This window comes from Lonchura striata, chromosome 3, assembly GCF_046129695.1.
Source record: "Lonchura striata isolate bLonStr1 chromosome 3, bLonStr1.mat, whole genome shotgun sequence".
In the NCBI taxonomy this organism is placed as follows: Eukaryota; Metazoa; Chordata; class Aves; order Passeriformes; family Estrildidae; genus Lonchura; species Lonchura striata.
The window spans coordinates 3,588,495-3,605,703 of NC_134605.1; the positions used below are offsets into that span (position 1 = coordinate 3,588,495).

The window sequence follows — 17,209 nt, forward strand, 5'->3', positions numbered from 1 at the left end:
AAATATTGTTTAGCTGTATATGAACAAAGAGGTTCTATTAACCTGGCTTTGCAGTGAAGAAAATTGTCAACATTGCTAATTCAGATTTGCAATTAAGTTGATGTCAATGTGGCTGAGAAAAGGACTTCATAATTAGGACAACACAGTTAGTATTGACCAGAATTTTCAATAAAAATCATGTCTGCATTTTAATATGGAACTGTAATATTCATCCTTGGGCTCTACAAATGACCATATAATTAACTGGCAGTTACTTTAAAATTAGAGAATTATTTACATAATACATAATTTTTATATAACCATGTGCCTTTACAAATGGTGAGATGATTGCAGGGTTCCCAGGAGCATCCAACACTTAAATTTCTATATTTCCTTGCAAAAGTATTCCCAAGATTTCAAATACTTTACTACCATTAAAAAATTACTGCCTCAGAAGACTGCATTCTCAATCCAAATATTGGTTTCTTCTTTAGAATTACTAGTTTTAGTTACTCTTTAGTTAAATCTCTATTAATTTATCTCACAAATAACTATCATACTCATTTATTCAAATACTCCAAATGCTTCTTGCATTATGGGCTTAAAGGCAAAAAAACAAAAGTGAGGAGAGTATTTAAATGCCACTTTTGAACCTGAGTGTGCACTTTTTTGCACTTAGCATTCTAGTGAAATCCAAGTCCAATATATAAAAACTACACACAAAGATAAGACAAAAAAAAGATTTTTTTCATAGAGGAAAAAAGAACACTTTTCTGTGTCCTTTTCACGTTTCCTTACAATAGAAAAGGATAACATGAGTCCTGCAGCATTCTCTGTCTCCATCTGCTTTATAATAGGCTCACCTCCTTCTTCTTCTTTTCCTTCTTCCTTTTCCTCTGCACCAAGTATCAAAGGAATCTCAGCTTCTGTTGTGTCTTGGTTCAACGGTGGATCTGAATAAATTTGATAAAAAGATGAAGAGTAAGGCTTTTCAGAATGGACTTGAAAGGATTAACACCCACTAGAGACCTTGCCATTAAAAACACTGGCAGAGGAAAAGGATCTTTTCCTCCATGAATACAAATAAAAAAGCTGTCCAAGGAAATCCAAGGGGCTCTCGTTCAGAGCAAAGCCTTGAAGATACTGGACTTTCTGGGATTTAGCACAAAATCCCATGTGCTTACTCCAAACATGGGTCCTCACTGGGACTCATTGCAATCCCAGAGACACACACAGCCCATGCCCCACCTCTTGATGCATTGAAGGCCAGGTTGGATGCAGCTTTGAGCAACCTGGCCTAGCAGAAGGTGTACCTGCCCATGGCAGGGGGGTTGAAACTAGATGATCTTTAAGGTCCCTTCAATCCCAGACATTCTATGATTCCGTGATTCTACGTTAGTGTTTTTGCTTGTTAATCTTGCTCTTTGATTTCAAGACACTGAAGTACCTTCTATTTCCATGCAGGAGCCTTGGGAATCTGCCCCAGTTTTTATCTCCTCATTTGCAGAAACATCCTGTTGTCCTGTTAATACAGCAAACAGAAAATGCTATCAGGATGATGCTGCACGCATGCAATTCATTAAAACAGAAAGTGAACCTTAGACACAGCATGGTATTTCTAAGCCAAGAACCACTTTTTTTTCCTAGTAAGTGAACCATGTTGAACACATTTTATATAGGAAAATGTCATTTAACAGTACTAAACATTAGGTTAGTTAGATAGCTGGTCAAAACTGACCCTGCAGCACTTACAGTTTTTCTTCTTTTGCAGCTCAGCCTTGACATTGTTTTTCTCATAGGAGATGTTGTAAAGCACTTGTACTTGATGGTCAGCAGAAAGAACAGAAACACCCCACAGGCTTTCAGAACCACAATAACAACACAGGAGGACATGATAATAGTGCTGTGCAGCCAGGATCATTATGGCTAAACCTATTTAGAGACACGTGGCTTTCCCAGTAGCATCAGGGGTTACTGTCCCACAGCTGGCTGACACGTAACCTCCATTAGCGAACAGCATTTCCTTAAGGTGGCAGAAGTCAGGCTTAAACCCACTGGGTGCTGACACTGGAAGAACTCAAGTTTCACACTGGTTCATCATGGCTGTCCTAAAAAACTTTGATACAAAACTTTACCTTTGGCTTGATCTTGTTCACACCCCACAGGATGCACTGAATCACCTTTCTGCGTGCCTTTGGAGTCTTTCAGGGAATCTGAGGAAAAAAAGCAAACAAACAAATAAATCCTGAAGCAGTTTTCATGCTGGGAAAGTAGACTTGAGTTAGAGGAGCTCTTAGGTGCCAGCTTCGTATTTGACATTTTGATACACTGACTGATTTTCTAGCTGTTTAACTACAGTCTTATAAACTACAGAAGTGTATTTGTGGGTTCCAATTATTCAAATTGATATCAGAATCCCTGCCCATACTGAGCAGTTTTTTGCTGGCAGTACAAGACTTAAACCAGGAGCTGATGAAGAAGGATGCATAAGAATAATCAGCAGCACTACCAAGAATTATATTCCTAATGAGTGGAGTGGCACAAATCTATGAGAAATAGCAGAAACAATCTACTTGATAAATAAAGTGATTTATTATTTATTTAGAATAACAGTTTTTCATGGCTGAATTTACAGAAACTTTAAATCTTTCCAGAAACATTAAATCCCATAAATCCCTGTGCAAATCCTAGCCTCATGTCACTTGATGACAAAGCTCCCAAGGCCGAGAGTGCTTTTCTTTTTTTGGGGCAGACTGTCAAAATGAACTACCCAAAGCAATGCTTGGAACCAGTGCCACAGTGAGACTTAAATTACATTTTGGCAGATAGTCCAATTGCTGTGCTATCTGGGGTCTTCATAAACACAAGGCATCATTTTGTTGAATCAAACATTTTCTGACAACAGCCAGTTTTGCATGGGGACAGAGAAATATATAATGCATAATTCCATGCATTCAGGTAATACAGCAAAAAAGACACTTGATTTAGTTTTGCTCATCCTCTTCACAGACAGATTTCACTGGATAAAGAACTCTCTTTGAACCTCATTAAAAACCAGTGCTGATCTAAATGTGCAAACCATAGGGATAAGTCCACTCCAGGTCACAACAGCAGCAAGAGATGATCAGTGTTTTTGTTCCCATGTGAGATGATTTCTAAAATCCTGCTCAATGGAAAAAGTAAGTGACAGTGCCAAAAGATCTACAGCACGTGATAATAAATTACATCCTGGCAGTGCTTTTACAACTTAAATTCTGGAAGGTCCCTCTCAACAACATTGTTGAGCAAATCTTACAATATACCCAAGTATGCCCCTGTAAAACTCTGTTCCTGAAAGTGTCCAAAAGTAATCTCTGATGGATAAGTAGAAAGCTAGGTTGTTAATAACTGATCCAAATTTAATAATCTGTAGGAAAGGTATGTGCTGAAATTGTGTGGCTTTAATTAACTGCAAATAATCCCCCAAGGCAAATATTTAATTACCCGCACAGTTTCTTACTTCTTTCATGGCATGACAATAAGTTTAAAAAAACAAAGTTTGAAAGTAGAATAACTCACTGATGTACAATTTGCTAAACTTTATACTTGCTGCACTTTTTTTTTGCCCTACTTCACCAGTCTTCCATACCACACTATTCCCACCTATTGGCACAGCTGGCAGTCTGTCCTGTGGGCTTCATTCTCAAGGAATTGTAATTTGGAGTTAAACTTTCATTTTTATCATAAACAGTTGTCCAATTGCTCCAGTGTTTGAGAAAGCAATGTAACTTCACTGAATTCCAAATTGTCCCAGGCCATCTACAATGATAATTTTTGCAAGTTATTTTTTGCAAAGCATGTCTCTGAAAATAACAGACAATGGACAGAAGTTACTGCCTAGCTGTAAGAGTCTCTCAATTTTACGTCACCAGCAGAAACCTGTCTTGATTGGTTTTACCATGCAGATTCTGAGCTCCAAAATCCTTAATGTCAAGATCATATCAAAGGTTACTCCTTTTCAAATCCAAATATTGCACTAAATATTCAAGCCAAAATGTCCAAAGACAGATTTACTTTTAGGATTAACAAGAATAAAATAAAACAAAGGAATAAATCCAGATTTATGAAGCAAATCTGTGCCAAGCAAAAGTGAAAGTGTAAAACCAAAGGCAGTGATCAATAAAAATGCTGATGATACACCACATTCTGTGTGCAAGTTTTCAGTAGGATAGTGATATTCCTCAGGCTCAGCTGATCCTCTGTGCCCACTTAGCCCTTTGGAGCCTTGTGTAAAGCCAGTATTATAGTCCTATATGATTCAGGGCCTACAAGAGCACTGGCTGTCCCTAAGGCCTTTCTTCACCTCTTACTCACTTGATTTTGTAAAATGGCATAAAGCAATGTCAGCCTTCTCCCAGCATATTTAATTATCTGTTAAGTCATACCAGAGAATCCAAGCCAGACTATTCTTTCACAGCACAGTATTTTTGATAACATATACACTGGGCACTGTAAATACAAATTGAGACTGTAAAAGTTAAGACTCCTCCAGTCAGGACTGAAAAAAACCTTGTTTCTGATACCACATTGGGACACAGTTCCTAATATCACACATGCATGAGTCAAACAGGAGGTTTAATTGTGTAAATAAGGCAAAGATAGGCCACATTTATCTACTGCACATCAGGAGCTTAAGTGATGGTTGAAGTCTGAGCATCCCTTGGTTCTCAAAATTCCTTGCTGGCGGGAGTGGCAGTGTCTATGTCAGGAGTGCTTATCTCTGCTACCCTCCATTTTATTGGAACAAGTGTCTTGTGGGACTGCATGCTTGAGTCCACCTGGGAATTAGCCCCAGTCTTTAACAATCTGTTTACAAAATATTTCAGCTTTAAATAAACTGATCAGAACACTCTGCAAGCATATTCACTGCTCCTATCAAATGTACGTTGAATTAATCTCCAAAAAATGCCCACAGCTTGCAGTAAACTATCAACCCTATCCTTCCTGCCAATAGTCAGGCACTATTTTGTCTAAATCCTGTATAAATCCCCATGCTTTTCCATGCCATTCATTTTTTCCTTTGACTGTATAAGGCAATGCTACTCAAACACGATTTTGCAAAAGCTAAGGAAGAAGGGAGATGCTAAGAACTGAATGTTAAGTGGTTTTAATGCTCTTCTAAAATTCACTTCCCCAGCTACTCTCTGTATGGCTTATTTACTGAGTAGTTTCTAATGTGCAGAACATCTGGATCCTGTACACAGCATAGATAAATCACCATGTTTTAGGGAGCTGTAAGAAGATCAAAGAGGGAAAATGCTGGTCATTAGGAAAGAAGCAGGTTCAGTACATTTTATTTTTTTAAGCATGATACTGTGATAAATGACTGGAATATTTCCAGAGTGAAAGAAATCCAGCAGACATCTAAAATTATAGGTAATGGCGTGCATGGAGGCTTCCACATGATTAGGGTATTCTTTTGCCTCATAAACCGAGGAAAATATGTCAAAATGAAGTACTATAAAATGATGGTTTATGAGAAGTTAGGAAGAAATTCTTGAGCTTTGACTTTAAAATGTTATTTTTATATCCACCAAGATTTCATTTTAATCTATCTTTATAACAGATTAGATTTATTGAAGCCCAAGTTTAAAAATGCTTGGTAAACCAGATCTCTTTAGGTGCAACAACTCATAAAGATATTTTAGCAAGATTTCAGGTAATAGACCAAAAAGTTCATCTCTGCAGGTGGGACCACCAAATACTTCTCCAAACTGCTTGTGCTTCAAGCTGAAGAAAGGGCATCTCACCTTCTGTCCACCTGAGAAATTCCAGGTGCAGCTAGTATAAAAACTGTGGGCATCCTTTTCCTGATGTAAGGAGCAGGACCTGTTGTACAGGGCTCTGGGAAATGCAAAAGCTGAGAAAAACCTGTAAGGTTAGAGCCTGTCCAGGGGAAAGGACGGGAGGGAGGAAATGAAAGAGCAGGATCTCATGCTGGAGTGATGGAAGCACAGCTGAATGGCTCTAGGTCAGATAACACTCAAAAATAAGGAGGATTAAATAAGGTGGATTAGTGCTCACTATTGCAGGTGCCAGTACTGGTGAAGGGTAGAGCAGAAACACCTCTTGAGTAGTTCAGGGGCTGGACCCCATCTGGATGCACAACTCGGGTTAGATGAAATGTGAAGAAGTGAATAACCCACGTTACAAGCAGCTCACAGTGAGCCTTGTGGAAGGTGTTAAGAGAATAAGTGGCTGGTTGGATGGTGGTGCTGACATCCCTGGTTAAAAACCCCAAACCCCACAAATTAGCTTGTGTTAGCCAGTTGGCTTTCACAGGAATCCTTCTAACCAAGGGACAGAAAAATGTTATTGCTTGAGGAGGTATACAAAGCCACAGGTATGGTTGAGGGTGTTGAAACTCTTCCATTCAAAAAGGTTCTTTTCCAGTTACCTATAATTTAAATTCTCCAGGCTGAAACTTTAGGAGTAATCATAGCCCAAGGGTGAGGTAAAAACATTTCATTGGTAGCTGAGTGCTCAAAATCAGGTCAGTCATTTAGACATCTTAATATATACCTAAGAACTGATTTTAAATACCTCTTTCTGAACATATTGGCCTTTCAGTCAGTCTTTTTCATGTGCTTACCAATGACTAATTTATGTCAATTTGCACAGCTCCCCTGCATTTGAAATGCTCTTTCAGTTTATCCTTTCTCAATCATTTCCATCTTCAGGACATCATGATTTTTCCATACTGAGAGCTACAGCTGGCCAAAGAGGAATTTACACCCATTACATTTTACAGTCAGGATACTTACCAGCTTCTGGGTTGCCCAAAGAGAATTTTTAAGACCCACCCTTAGCCAAGTCATATATCTAATTCTGTTTCTGAAAACAAAAGCCCTCCAGCCAACTGAATCTGACTCCAGAGAATGCAGAAAAACAGTGACTTGCTTTCAATGGCACTCCCACAGAAGCCCAGACTTTGGTGAATGTCTGGAAATAATTAATCAATCACTTATTTATTTTTAAAATTAGTTAGTATATGATTTAATTTAGTTGACCTTCAAATGAAATTCAGTTCTTATTAAGTGCTAATGAATTATAATAAATGTATTGTGCACAGAAACTTTGCACAGTAGGGATTTATGCTTCACCTGTATTAAATCCAGTTCCTTTTTACATTTTCCTGCCAGAAAGTCAAATCATTAAATTGGGTTAAAATAGTGATTGGTAAAAGGGTCAACTGAGATGAAGATGCAGAATATTCTCTGTCACACATGCATGCATGTACACAGACTCTCTTTAACAAAACATAAGCACAGGTTCAATCCTTCAATCCAATCTCTACATACTTCATGGTCAGTTTAAAATGAATTTGTAGCCCCAGCATAATCTTGTACAGACATACCAGATTGAGTGCAGCCTTCCTGATACACCCTTTATCTGCTGCACAAACATTAATGACTTTAATCACTTTGTTCTGCCTTTACACTTCACAGAAAGAAGCATCTCTCACTTGAAGTATGCTGTATATAAAGGATCTACTTCCATATGCGCAGTAATGAAGAACTTTTGCAAAGGTGCTGCCTGGAGATGTCAACTCTCCCCCGAGAGATCATAGCTAAGCATGCAAGTTTTTAAGGGCAAAATTGTGATGGTAAAATTTGCAGATAGTAGGAAGAGAAACTTGGCACAGATTGGAATAAGAGGATAGCTCTACAGTGTTGCATTGAAAATCCTGTTATTCTTGAAATATGACTGTTCTCCCCCTTCCTGCACCCCAACCCCTCCCCTTTTTTTTTTTTCTGGAGACAAATGAACACTCCAAAAATTCAGTTTGCTCAAACACCGTGTGCAAACTGTGGACTTTTTTTCCTGGACAGTACCTATCTATGGTAACAGAAGACATATACTTTTAGTTTAATGTGAGATTTGCGGTCTCACAAGAGGTTTTCATTTTAATCAAAGCCACTCAAGTGTAATTCCTGCACTGTCCCTCACTCTTATCATAAAAATCCCTTTCATGTTCACATCCTCCCTTTTTTCCTTTAAAAATAAATGATAAAGAGGACTGACATACAACAGAAATACTAGATCTTCATAGTAGCAGAGATGGATGTGCTTTGTTTTGAATATCATCACATTTTAGAACAATAACTATGTCAATATACTGGCTATATTTTGATCCCAGGAATATGAGGAGGAAAAATAAAGCAGAAAAACTGCTAGTCAACTCTAATTGGACTCAAAATCCTTGTTTTAGTGCACTCAAAGTGAGCTGACATTTAAAATACCTAAACTTTCATAGCAAGAAAGAGTGGTTTAAATGATGCATTTTGGGAATGTGCAGCTAGACTTCTTTTCCATAAATCTTTTACAGTAATTAAGTGGAAGGACTGGGAAAACATAATTTCTTTAAATGCTTTATGTCCTGTTCATTTAGTTGAAGATAATGAAATGAATATGAGAGAAATGAATATGTTCCAGAACCTGGAGGTTTTAGCCTTGTTAACTCAGTGGGCAAACAATTTGAAAGCTGGAATTTGTTTCGGGAGCATCAGGTGTTTTCAGAAATGCCAGGATTTTGTAAAAGTGCCATTTCTCAAGAAGTAGCACATTTTTTATAACAGTGATATTTATTTTAAAAACCTCTCAAAAATCTGAAATTATAGAAGCATTGAAGAATCACAGAGTGGTTTGGGTTGGAAGGGATCATGAGGATCATTTCATTCTAAGCCCCCAGCAGGGACACCTTCCACTAGACCAGGATGCTCCAAGTCATGTCCAACCTGGCCTTGAACACTGTGGATGGGACATCCACAGCTTCTCTGTGCAATCTCTATCAATGCCTCATCACCCTCACAGTAAAGATCTGCAAACTGAAAATCTACCAATGGAAATAAGGATTAAAACCATGGCCATGGTGGCCTTGCTGTTCAAAATTCTTGTTTCCATTAAAAAAAAAAAAAAAAAAAACTAGCAAGCAAATATGAAAACGTGGTCTTAGCTTTTATCTTCGTTTTTTTCTTTTTTTAACTTGTACAGTTTTACAAGCAAAATCTATGGAGGAGATTTTGTCTCACTCCTTTTTCCTACAAGATGCTTCCCATCTTTCTTATGAGGAGAGGTAGGACATCAAGGAGATAATGCACTTTGGATCTCTCAGGGCTCTCTCTCTTCCATCAGCCTCTCAAGAGAAGAGGGGAAAACACTAGATATACTCTTAATATATTATATGAACAGTGGGACTTATCACACAAAGACAATTTCTTTCCTAAGAAGAGACTTCTAATGCAATGGTGTAAAAACCTGGAGGGCTTACACACTGAGAAGCATATCAGAAGACAGTCTTCTTCATTAGGAACAAGCACGTGGAAAAATACCAATTGTTGGGATTGTCATCTGACTGCAGACAGAAAAGGAAAATCCAACCCCAAAGCCTCTCTGTGACCCTCACATTGTGAAAAAGACAAAATGGGGAGTCTTCCAGATACAGAAGACATAAACAGGCCAAATGTCATCAAAACAAGAGAAATTAATGACAGGCAATCACCAACCATGCTGGGATTGAATCCATCACTATTTCTGCCTTCCACTACCCTTGCCAGGATTTCAATTTGTGATGTATCAAAAGCAAAAGCCAGTGCTACAGCAAAGGTTTGTGGTTCTTTTTTTTCTTTGCAGCATCAATCAATCTGTTACAAGAGCACTTAAATCAACCTGCACAAGGCTTTGAACTCATAATCAGGTAAGTATGTAGGCTATCCAGCATGTGGCTTTGAACAAAAGGGCAGGATCTCACACCCTGTCACACTTATCTAGAAAAACGAGAAGAGAGTCAAGAAGCAATGCTGAATTAAACACTAAATCTTTTAAAATAAATAAGTTAATGGATGTTAATAATTATGTTATCTCAGTAAAATGCACGAAAATTTTCTAATAGTCTTTCTTGAAGGTCATACTGATAGGCTACATTTATTATAGATAGCATAACTCCTGTTTTGGATTACCAGTAGCAAACATTTTGTATTTCACCCAGACTTCTTCCTAATGTACCCCCACAAAAATGCTAAAAATGTAGACCAGCACAAGCAACTAATAGCATGATTATTACAGGAATATCAAAAACAATACAGCTGTGCACTGGCTCCTATCTCTTGGTAAACCAACAGCTCCACAGGAAAAATCTCAGCTTGAAGCATTTAAATTAGATAATCTCTCTTGTTTCCTAAACACCCTATCATTTGGTCCTGTGACACTTTTAAATATTTATTACAAACTAAATTATCTGAGTGCCCAGCACAGTCTGCACAAGATAAACATTACTCTCTGCCCCTCTGTTATGACTTCATCTCCTCCTGTCTCCTCCTGATGTGTTTATAGCTATTGTGTTTTTCTTTTCCTGCATCAGGAGAGCACTGAACAGGGAGCTGATATTGCTGAGATAGATGTGCATGCTTAAATATATATGAATCACCCCAGTGAGCCCAAGCTTTGGGCTTGTTTTGGATATGTCATGTATGATATTTTTATATTAACTCCACAACAAGAGGACTTACAAATTTGTGATGTCTCTCCTACCAGCACAACAGTTGGTACCAAGTACTTAATTTCAAAGACTTTTGTAAATGAAAATCCAAGCATTTACCTATTTCTGTATTGTTTAACTGTTATTTTGGCTGTTTCCAGACAAAGGAAAAAACAGTTTCATGAAATGTCCTCGTGGGAGAGGATATTTGAAAATCCAATTTCCAGTCTGTACCTTTATTCTCACTGAGCTCAGTGTCTTCTGATGATAGGCTGGCTACAGCTGAAGGTTTTGTTTCACCTACAAGAACAAAGGAAATGAAAGAGAAGCTATTAATTAAATAGAAAACTGATGAACCACTTTACTGAAAAAAAGTGTTATGCCTTATTGAGACAAGACATTAGACCTGAATTTCATTTACTGGGCTTCCATCCATTCACTGGCTATTACTGGTCTGATCATCTTCCCCAAGCAAGGTGTAATCTAACATTCCAATACAGGCAGGTTAAATCTGTATTTCAATTTCTCATAATACAGAGAGAGGAACAGCTATTGGTTTAATGGGTACACTGGTATTCTATTTGCTCTGAGATTTCTTTTTTTCATTTAACCCATATATTTTGAAAAAAAATAATTAAGTCATTCTTAAATTGAATCATGTCCATGAATCCTACTGGAATCCAAATGACTAGATGCAAATGCTTTCCTGAAAATAGAAGCTTTCATGAATCAGGTCTGAAATTAGAAAGTCCCTAAAATTCTGCAGCTTGCAGTTTTTTAATAGTAGAGCATGCAGGTAAAACTATTGTAGTTAATAGATACAACTGGTACTTGAACTTAAATCAACAGTGAAAGTGAAAACATTTTATTTTCTTGCTAATTTTTGTAGTTCTAAAAGTCTTTATAAACTTTCATTTTAATGCCTAGATTTTAATTTCTTTCAAAAGACTTGTTGCTGATGATTCTGGGAAAATATTTTCCTTATATAGCCAGCAAGTACTTTTAACTAGATTGAAATAAGACCTCAGAACCACCTGCCTTCTTGTTTTTCCACGTGTTAACTGTGAAGCTCATTGATGACAGACTGGAGGTCAGACTTTAAAAAAACCTCACACAGTTTAAAATTTTCAGTCTTTTCAGAATATTACTGCTTTCTCCACTACAATAGTTTTCTTAATAATATATACTTTTCTTTATAATATAATGATATTTTTCACTATAATGAGAATATAAAAATCCTTATGTAATGGACCAGCTAAGATAAAGCATCAAATTTTTGTCCTATATTTTCTTTCACAATATCGCAGTATATGATTTGTTGCACTCAGAAGTTGTTTATGCCTTTGGTTTAGATAATACAAATAAGAACTTTAACATTGGGGGGAATTGCTCCTAAAAGTGGTCACTCATAGTGTTTAGAAATCTAAGCATACAACTGTGTACCTTGGAAAATCAGGTCATTTTCTACTGCCAAGAAGGGGTGAAAAAGCAGCAACCTCAAAGCTCCTGGTGATGCTTTTTCTCTGCAGTGCATAGAGCAGAAAACTGCAGAGACTCATTAAATGGCTGTAACCAACTTGGGCTAATTGTGGCGCTCTGTTCCTGTGACTATCTGAACCAGGAGGGAAAATTGATAAGCCAAATCATTTTTTTCCTGCAACACCATCTGCCCAGGGTCAAGGAGTTGAGTACTGGGCTATGAGTGGGCATGGCATTATATTTAGGTATGTACCTAAATCGTGTCCCTAAAGTATGAAATTTTCTGGATCTGGGACCTCAAATATCTGGATCTTTTATTTGACACTCTTCATGAGAATAATGAAACATGAGTACCAATACAAGATAGCAAAAGAATGTATATCACTGCTCTGATAAACCAGCTCTGACAGCTCATGTTGCAACAAGTCATAACAAGCAGTTTTGGGAAAAGCATAATGCATTAAAAACACCTACAGCAAAGAAGTAGTTTCAAGAGGCAAATATTCCTTAATTCTCTTGGGGGAAAAAAAAAGAGTATTTTATTCAATCAAACTCACACCCTCAGAGTGACTATCACTGACAAGCACAGTGGGCATCTGCAAAAGCTATAATCAGGTTTAACAGGAACCTCAGCAATTGGAGCCAGGAGCTCCAGGCAGTCTTAGCTCTTAGGTGAGCTGGCAGTCAAGTAGTACTTGGTAAAGTTAAAAGCTCAAAATTGCTAGGAAAAAAGATATGCCACAGTCTAGTCAGGGATTCAAAAGAGAATTTCAATTCACACAGAATAGCTCATTCTTCTCCCTGGTCCCCTGGGCCTGTTTAAAATACAACTAGCATGAAAGTGAAAAACCAGGGTAGGATATATGGTTGCCCTCCAGCACTTACAAAACACCACCATACCCTTATCTTGGGGAGGATAAAGTTTGCTGAGGTCCATGGGAATCTATTTCATTCTGTAACACTGTTTGCTTCTGGCTTCACCTGGCACTGCCTGCCCCACATTAAGAGGCAGAAGAGGTGACAAAAAGGACATGAAGCACAGAAGGGCTTCAAACACGTACAGGCAACATCAGATGTCAACACTCAGTTGAAGAACAGTTACCTGTGGAAGGCAGAGAGAAAAGCTGCCCTTCTACCTACACAGTGGCCAATGCACAGGATGAGAAGAAGACCCTCATTCAGTGGACTTCTCATTACCACAATACAGGAAACAAATCAGGTAAGTCAGGAACCCAGGCCGTCTAAATTTATCTGCTGTGTTTGCTGACTGGCTACCTTCAGCTCAAGAAATTCCAAAGAAAAACCCTTTTATTCTTTCTGGTTTAAATATGTTTAAGGAACATTCTGCAATACAATGGGAAAGAAATCCTAATCAAATGAGAAAAACTGTGTGCTACACGTAATACTACAGTTAAAGAAATACTTAATAAATAAGGTAATAGACATTTCGATTGCCACTTCAGGTCTTTTGGTAAGTAAGTCATTCTAGCTGTCTCTTGGAAGGAACAGAGTTGTGCAAACCATAAACAACCAGACAACAGAACAGGAAAAAAAAAAAACCAAACAGAAAAAAAAATCTCTTGTGAGCATGGAGTGACACTATATTCTGACATACTGAACTCACTAGAATTTATAAGCGTTGACACCTGCAAAACCCACCATTTGTGAGCTCTGACATTCACTCACAGCATATGTAATATTTTTCTCTATGGATTTAAATCTTTATAACCATTGTGACTTGTGCAGGCAATTTTTTAAAACTTGAAAATACCCTTTAAAAATATTCAGGAGTTGAATTTTCATGAGAAGGAGCCTGCTGCTTGCTTCGTCCTTCCCCAAATTTCTTTCCTTCATTCCTATTCTATCCAGAGAGGAGAAAAAAAAGTTATTCCTTGTGAGACGATTAGCTAGATTAGTCACCTGAAAGGAAGAATGTAGAGCTGGTGAGCTGGAGAGGGGTCTGCACTCCTGCACTGCAGCACATTCATTCATAATGAATGAAGATTCAGTCTCTAATGGGAGAATTGCTCAAGACCTGAGCTAATCTGGTGAAAGTGTACAAACATTCCCTTCAAAAGCACTGACTAAGGTTATTGTTCACCAAAGTGGATAAAACCTGACAGGCCTTTAAGGAGCTGGGCACAAACCTGCTTCTTGGCTCTCTGTCTTACTTTCATCGGTGTTTTCCTTGTCCACTGTGCCATTGCCACCTATTGAAGAAAACACAGAAAAATTATTTATGATATATCTTTTTATTGGTACCTGGAGCACTGCAATATTAATTGTAACCAATTTAGCACAAACTGTTAATTTACAGCAAAGCACTGTGATAAAAAAGGAGAGATTGTAAAGGTAAGCTGAGAAAACCTGCCAACAGGACCAGTTCCATTTAAACCAGTCATGTTTTTTCTCTCAAGATGAGGATTATAGATTTTCTCTCAATAAGCTCACTGGAAATAACAATACCAAATAGAGGGATGTTTCCCTAAACAGGGTCCACAATAAATAAAATTTTTGCTTGAACTTCTACGTATTTTATAAAGAGGTTTTTTCCTAGGGTTATTTTCCTCCTGTAGCATTTCAACAGTTTCTTGGGCTGTGTTTCTGACCTGCAGAACTTACTTCAATGCCTATGGAAGGTGAGAATCAACTGAACTGAATTTTAGAGCAAAAGCCATTATGACACTTAATGTAAAGTAAAAAAAGCATCATAAATGGCTGTAATGAAGAGAGCACACCAAACCAAAGTAAGATTGCTAGAACTGAATGAATTTTTCCTCTTTTTACATTCACATTCATTCCCTGTTTTCTTCACTACTTCATATTCATTATCCATTTTCTACCCTCCAGCTCCCTTTTGGAAGGCAGGCACCAAATAGCAAATAACCACGGAGAATGGGTAATTAGAAATATATCAGGAATTCTCTATTTTCAGGGATGGAAAAGGCTCTTTTAGCTTCATAATAACATGATAGGCTGCAGAGCTTCACGCAGGATCAGATGCCATGGCCACACTCCCTGCTTTGCAGCACCACGAGAACAGCTGAGCACCAGCCTCAATGAGATTATTTGAAAAGTTGCCTGCTGAGCATATACATTGCAAGAAGGGAAATTCATTCCCAGGCCTGGAAATGTCCTGATAATGATACACATATTTTTCTTCTGTGATCTTTGCTGGCTGATGGGTTTTCTGATTACAGCTTCTCTAAAACAAAACAGCTAAAGTTCCTCGTGTCGGCCACCTTGCTTTCACTTAACCCATGGAACCTGGTGGTGGCAATAGCAGTGGTCCAATGTGATTAGGTGGATGCAAGGAAGACAGAGCACGTATTTTCCACGGGCAGATGTCCATCTGGCAGCACACTGCACCCAGCAGATATTTAAAGGCTGAGGTATGATGCTTTCCCTCTTTCCAGCAGGCAGTTCTTCCTGGCATCCAGCAGATGGGACTAGTGGAGAATGATTTCCAAGGCTGGCCCTGCACAGAGCTGCTCTCAGGAGGAGAGGAGATGGAGCAGGAACTGGACACCCTTCCCCTGAGAGAAGAGAGGTGGGCAGGGTGCAGCTGATGGCCATCACTGGGGACTTGGGCTTCCTGCCCTCCTGGTAACTCTTTGTAGGAATTCCGACCTTAATGGATGACTGCCATAGTGATTTCTTAGCACATTAGTGAGCTCCTGTAAAAAATTGCATTATGCAGATGACCAGAATGGACTGACAAAAGCTGCAGGGTTTTTCTTTCCCTGACTTGAAATCAAAAGGTATTGTTTTCAAAGTCACAGTTCTGCCTGTCCACACACAATAGGAGGACCACATGGAAAAAAAAAAACAAAACCCAGAAGTTAGCTAAATATTTATCTGCCCCACCCCTTTTCTCTTAAAACACAGGCTTGGTGCCATCAAGCTATGCAGCAAGCAATCCATAAATCAAGAGAATCCTATAACACAGCAGTGCAGCAGCACTGGAAAAATCTTTACCAATAGGTCAGACCAAAAGAGATTATTGCACCACTGTAAAATGAGCAGTGCCAAAGCTTCAAGGATTCAATTATGGTCAAGTGTAACATTTTTTCACCCTATGCAGAAAGAATTTCACAACCAGAAAAAGCAGGTCAGGCATAAATGTAACTACTGATATATAAATGAAATTAATTCTAGCTATTCCTTACTGCATTCACAATTTAAAACTCCATTTCCAGATGATACTTGTTTCTACATCCATTATTATGACTCTGAGCACAACTTATTTGACTAAAACCAGTTATTTCAAGGGTTCATTCATATTTATTACCAAGGAACTATATCTCTTGCTTAAGTCACTCAGAGAAAATTTAAACTACAAGAGAAAGTTTAAATGATCATCTGGTTTGGTAGATTATCAGGTAAACCACATTATCTCAATTCTAAACGTATTATTTCACATGACATTAATTGTTTAGAGTTGGTCTCATAGAACCTAAGTTACAAAATGTTTTCACTTCATTTTGTTCCTTTAGAAATAAAAATGTAAAAGACTTTAAGCAGAAACTTATCTTGTACTCTGACCCAATCCAGTAGAGTGACTGGATCATAGCATGAAAATTCATCTTGATCAGTGTACTGACAGTAAGTGTTGTGCCTGGCAAGTGACTTTGGCAGAAATAGAGAAAAGGAAATGTTAAAAATTAAGACTGGACAAGTGATGCTCAAATAAATGACTTGCAGAAGGAATGGTTAAAAACTGTGCTTGATCTGGAGTATATGTTTATCTTGTGAGAAGGAGAGGAAGCAGGGCATGAATACACTGACAAGAAAGCAAACTATGGAGTAGAGAAGTGACTAATCCCAAAGTCTTTGACAAACATGTTGTTCTACTTTAAAAAAACCCTTCTAATGAGTCTCTCACTGAGTGTCTTTGACTGATGAAGAGTCTTTCTGCAGTTATTGCTCTTCACTGGAACTGGGTGCAGAGCAAATGGAAAGGCTTTAAGGAGCACGTCCTCAAGGCAAAGAGCTGAAAATATATTTTACAAGAGTACTGAGACAATTTTTCCATCATATTTTTATTCACCCCTGGCTCTCCTTTCCTCCAGGCAGAAAAGCCAGAGCCAGTACATTTTCATTGAGTCTTCCCCACGACATTATTTATAATAAAAAAGTATTTTCCTCTGGATGGCATCTACAGTATCTGCCATCCTTCTTTTCCCACTGCTGCAGCAATCAGTGACTGTATTTCCTTTAGGTGAAAGCTGTCTT

General features: G+C 38.1%; 1 protein-coding gene across 6 annotated transcripts in view; it reads right to left on the reverse strand.

The window, feature by feature from the left end:
• Nucleotides 1-17,209, reverse strand: part of MACROD2 (mono-ADP ribosylhydrolase 2) — an 855,789-nt gene that overhangs the window by 34,752 nt on the left and 803,828 nt on the right. For all 6 annotated transcript variants that reach the window (XM_021527840.3, XM_077781852.1, XM_021527839.3 and 3 more), the window contains 5 exons: nt 14,122-14,184; nt 10,730-10,795; nt 2,115-2,192; nt 1,427-1,501; nt 843-932 (listed from right to left, as the gene is read on the reverse strand). In XM_021527840.3, coding sequence (XP_021383515.1) covers nt 843-932; nt 1,427-1,501; nt 2,115-2,192; nt 10,730-10,795; nt 14,122-14,184 — 372 coding nt within the window. The remainder of the gene's footprint in view (nt 1-842; nt 933-1,426; nt 1,502-2,114; nt 2,193-10,729; nt 10,796-14,121; nt 14,185-17,209) is intronic.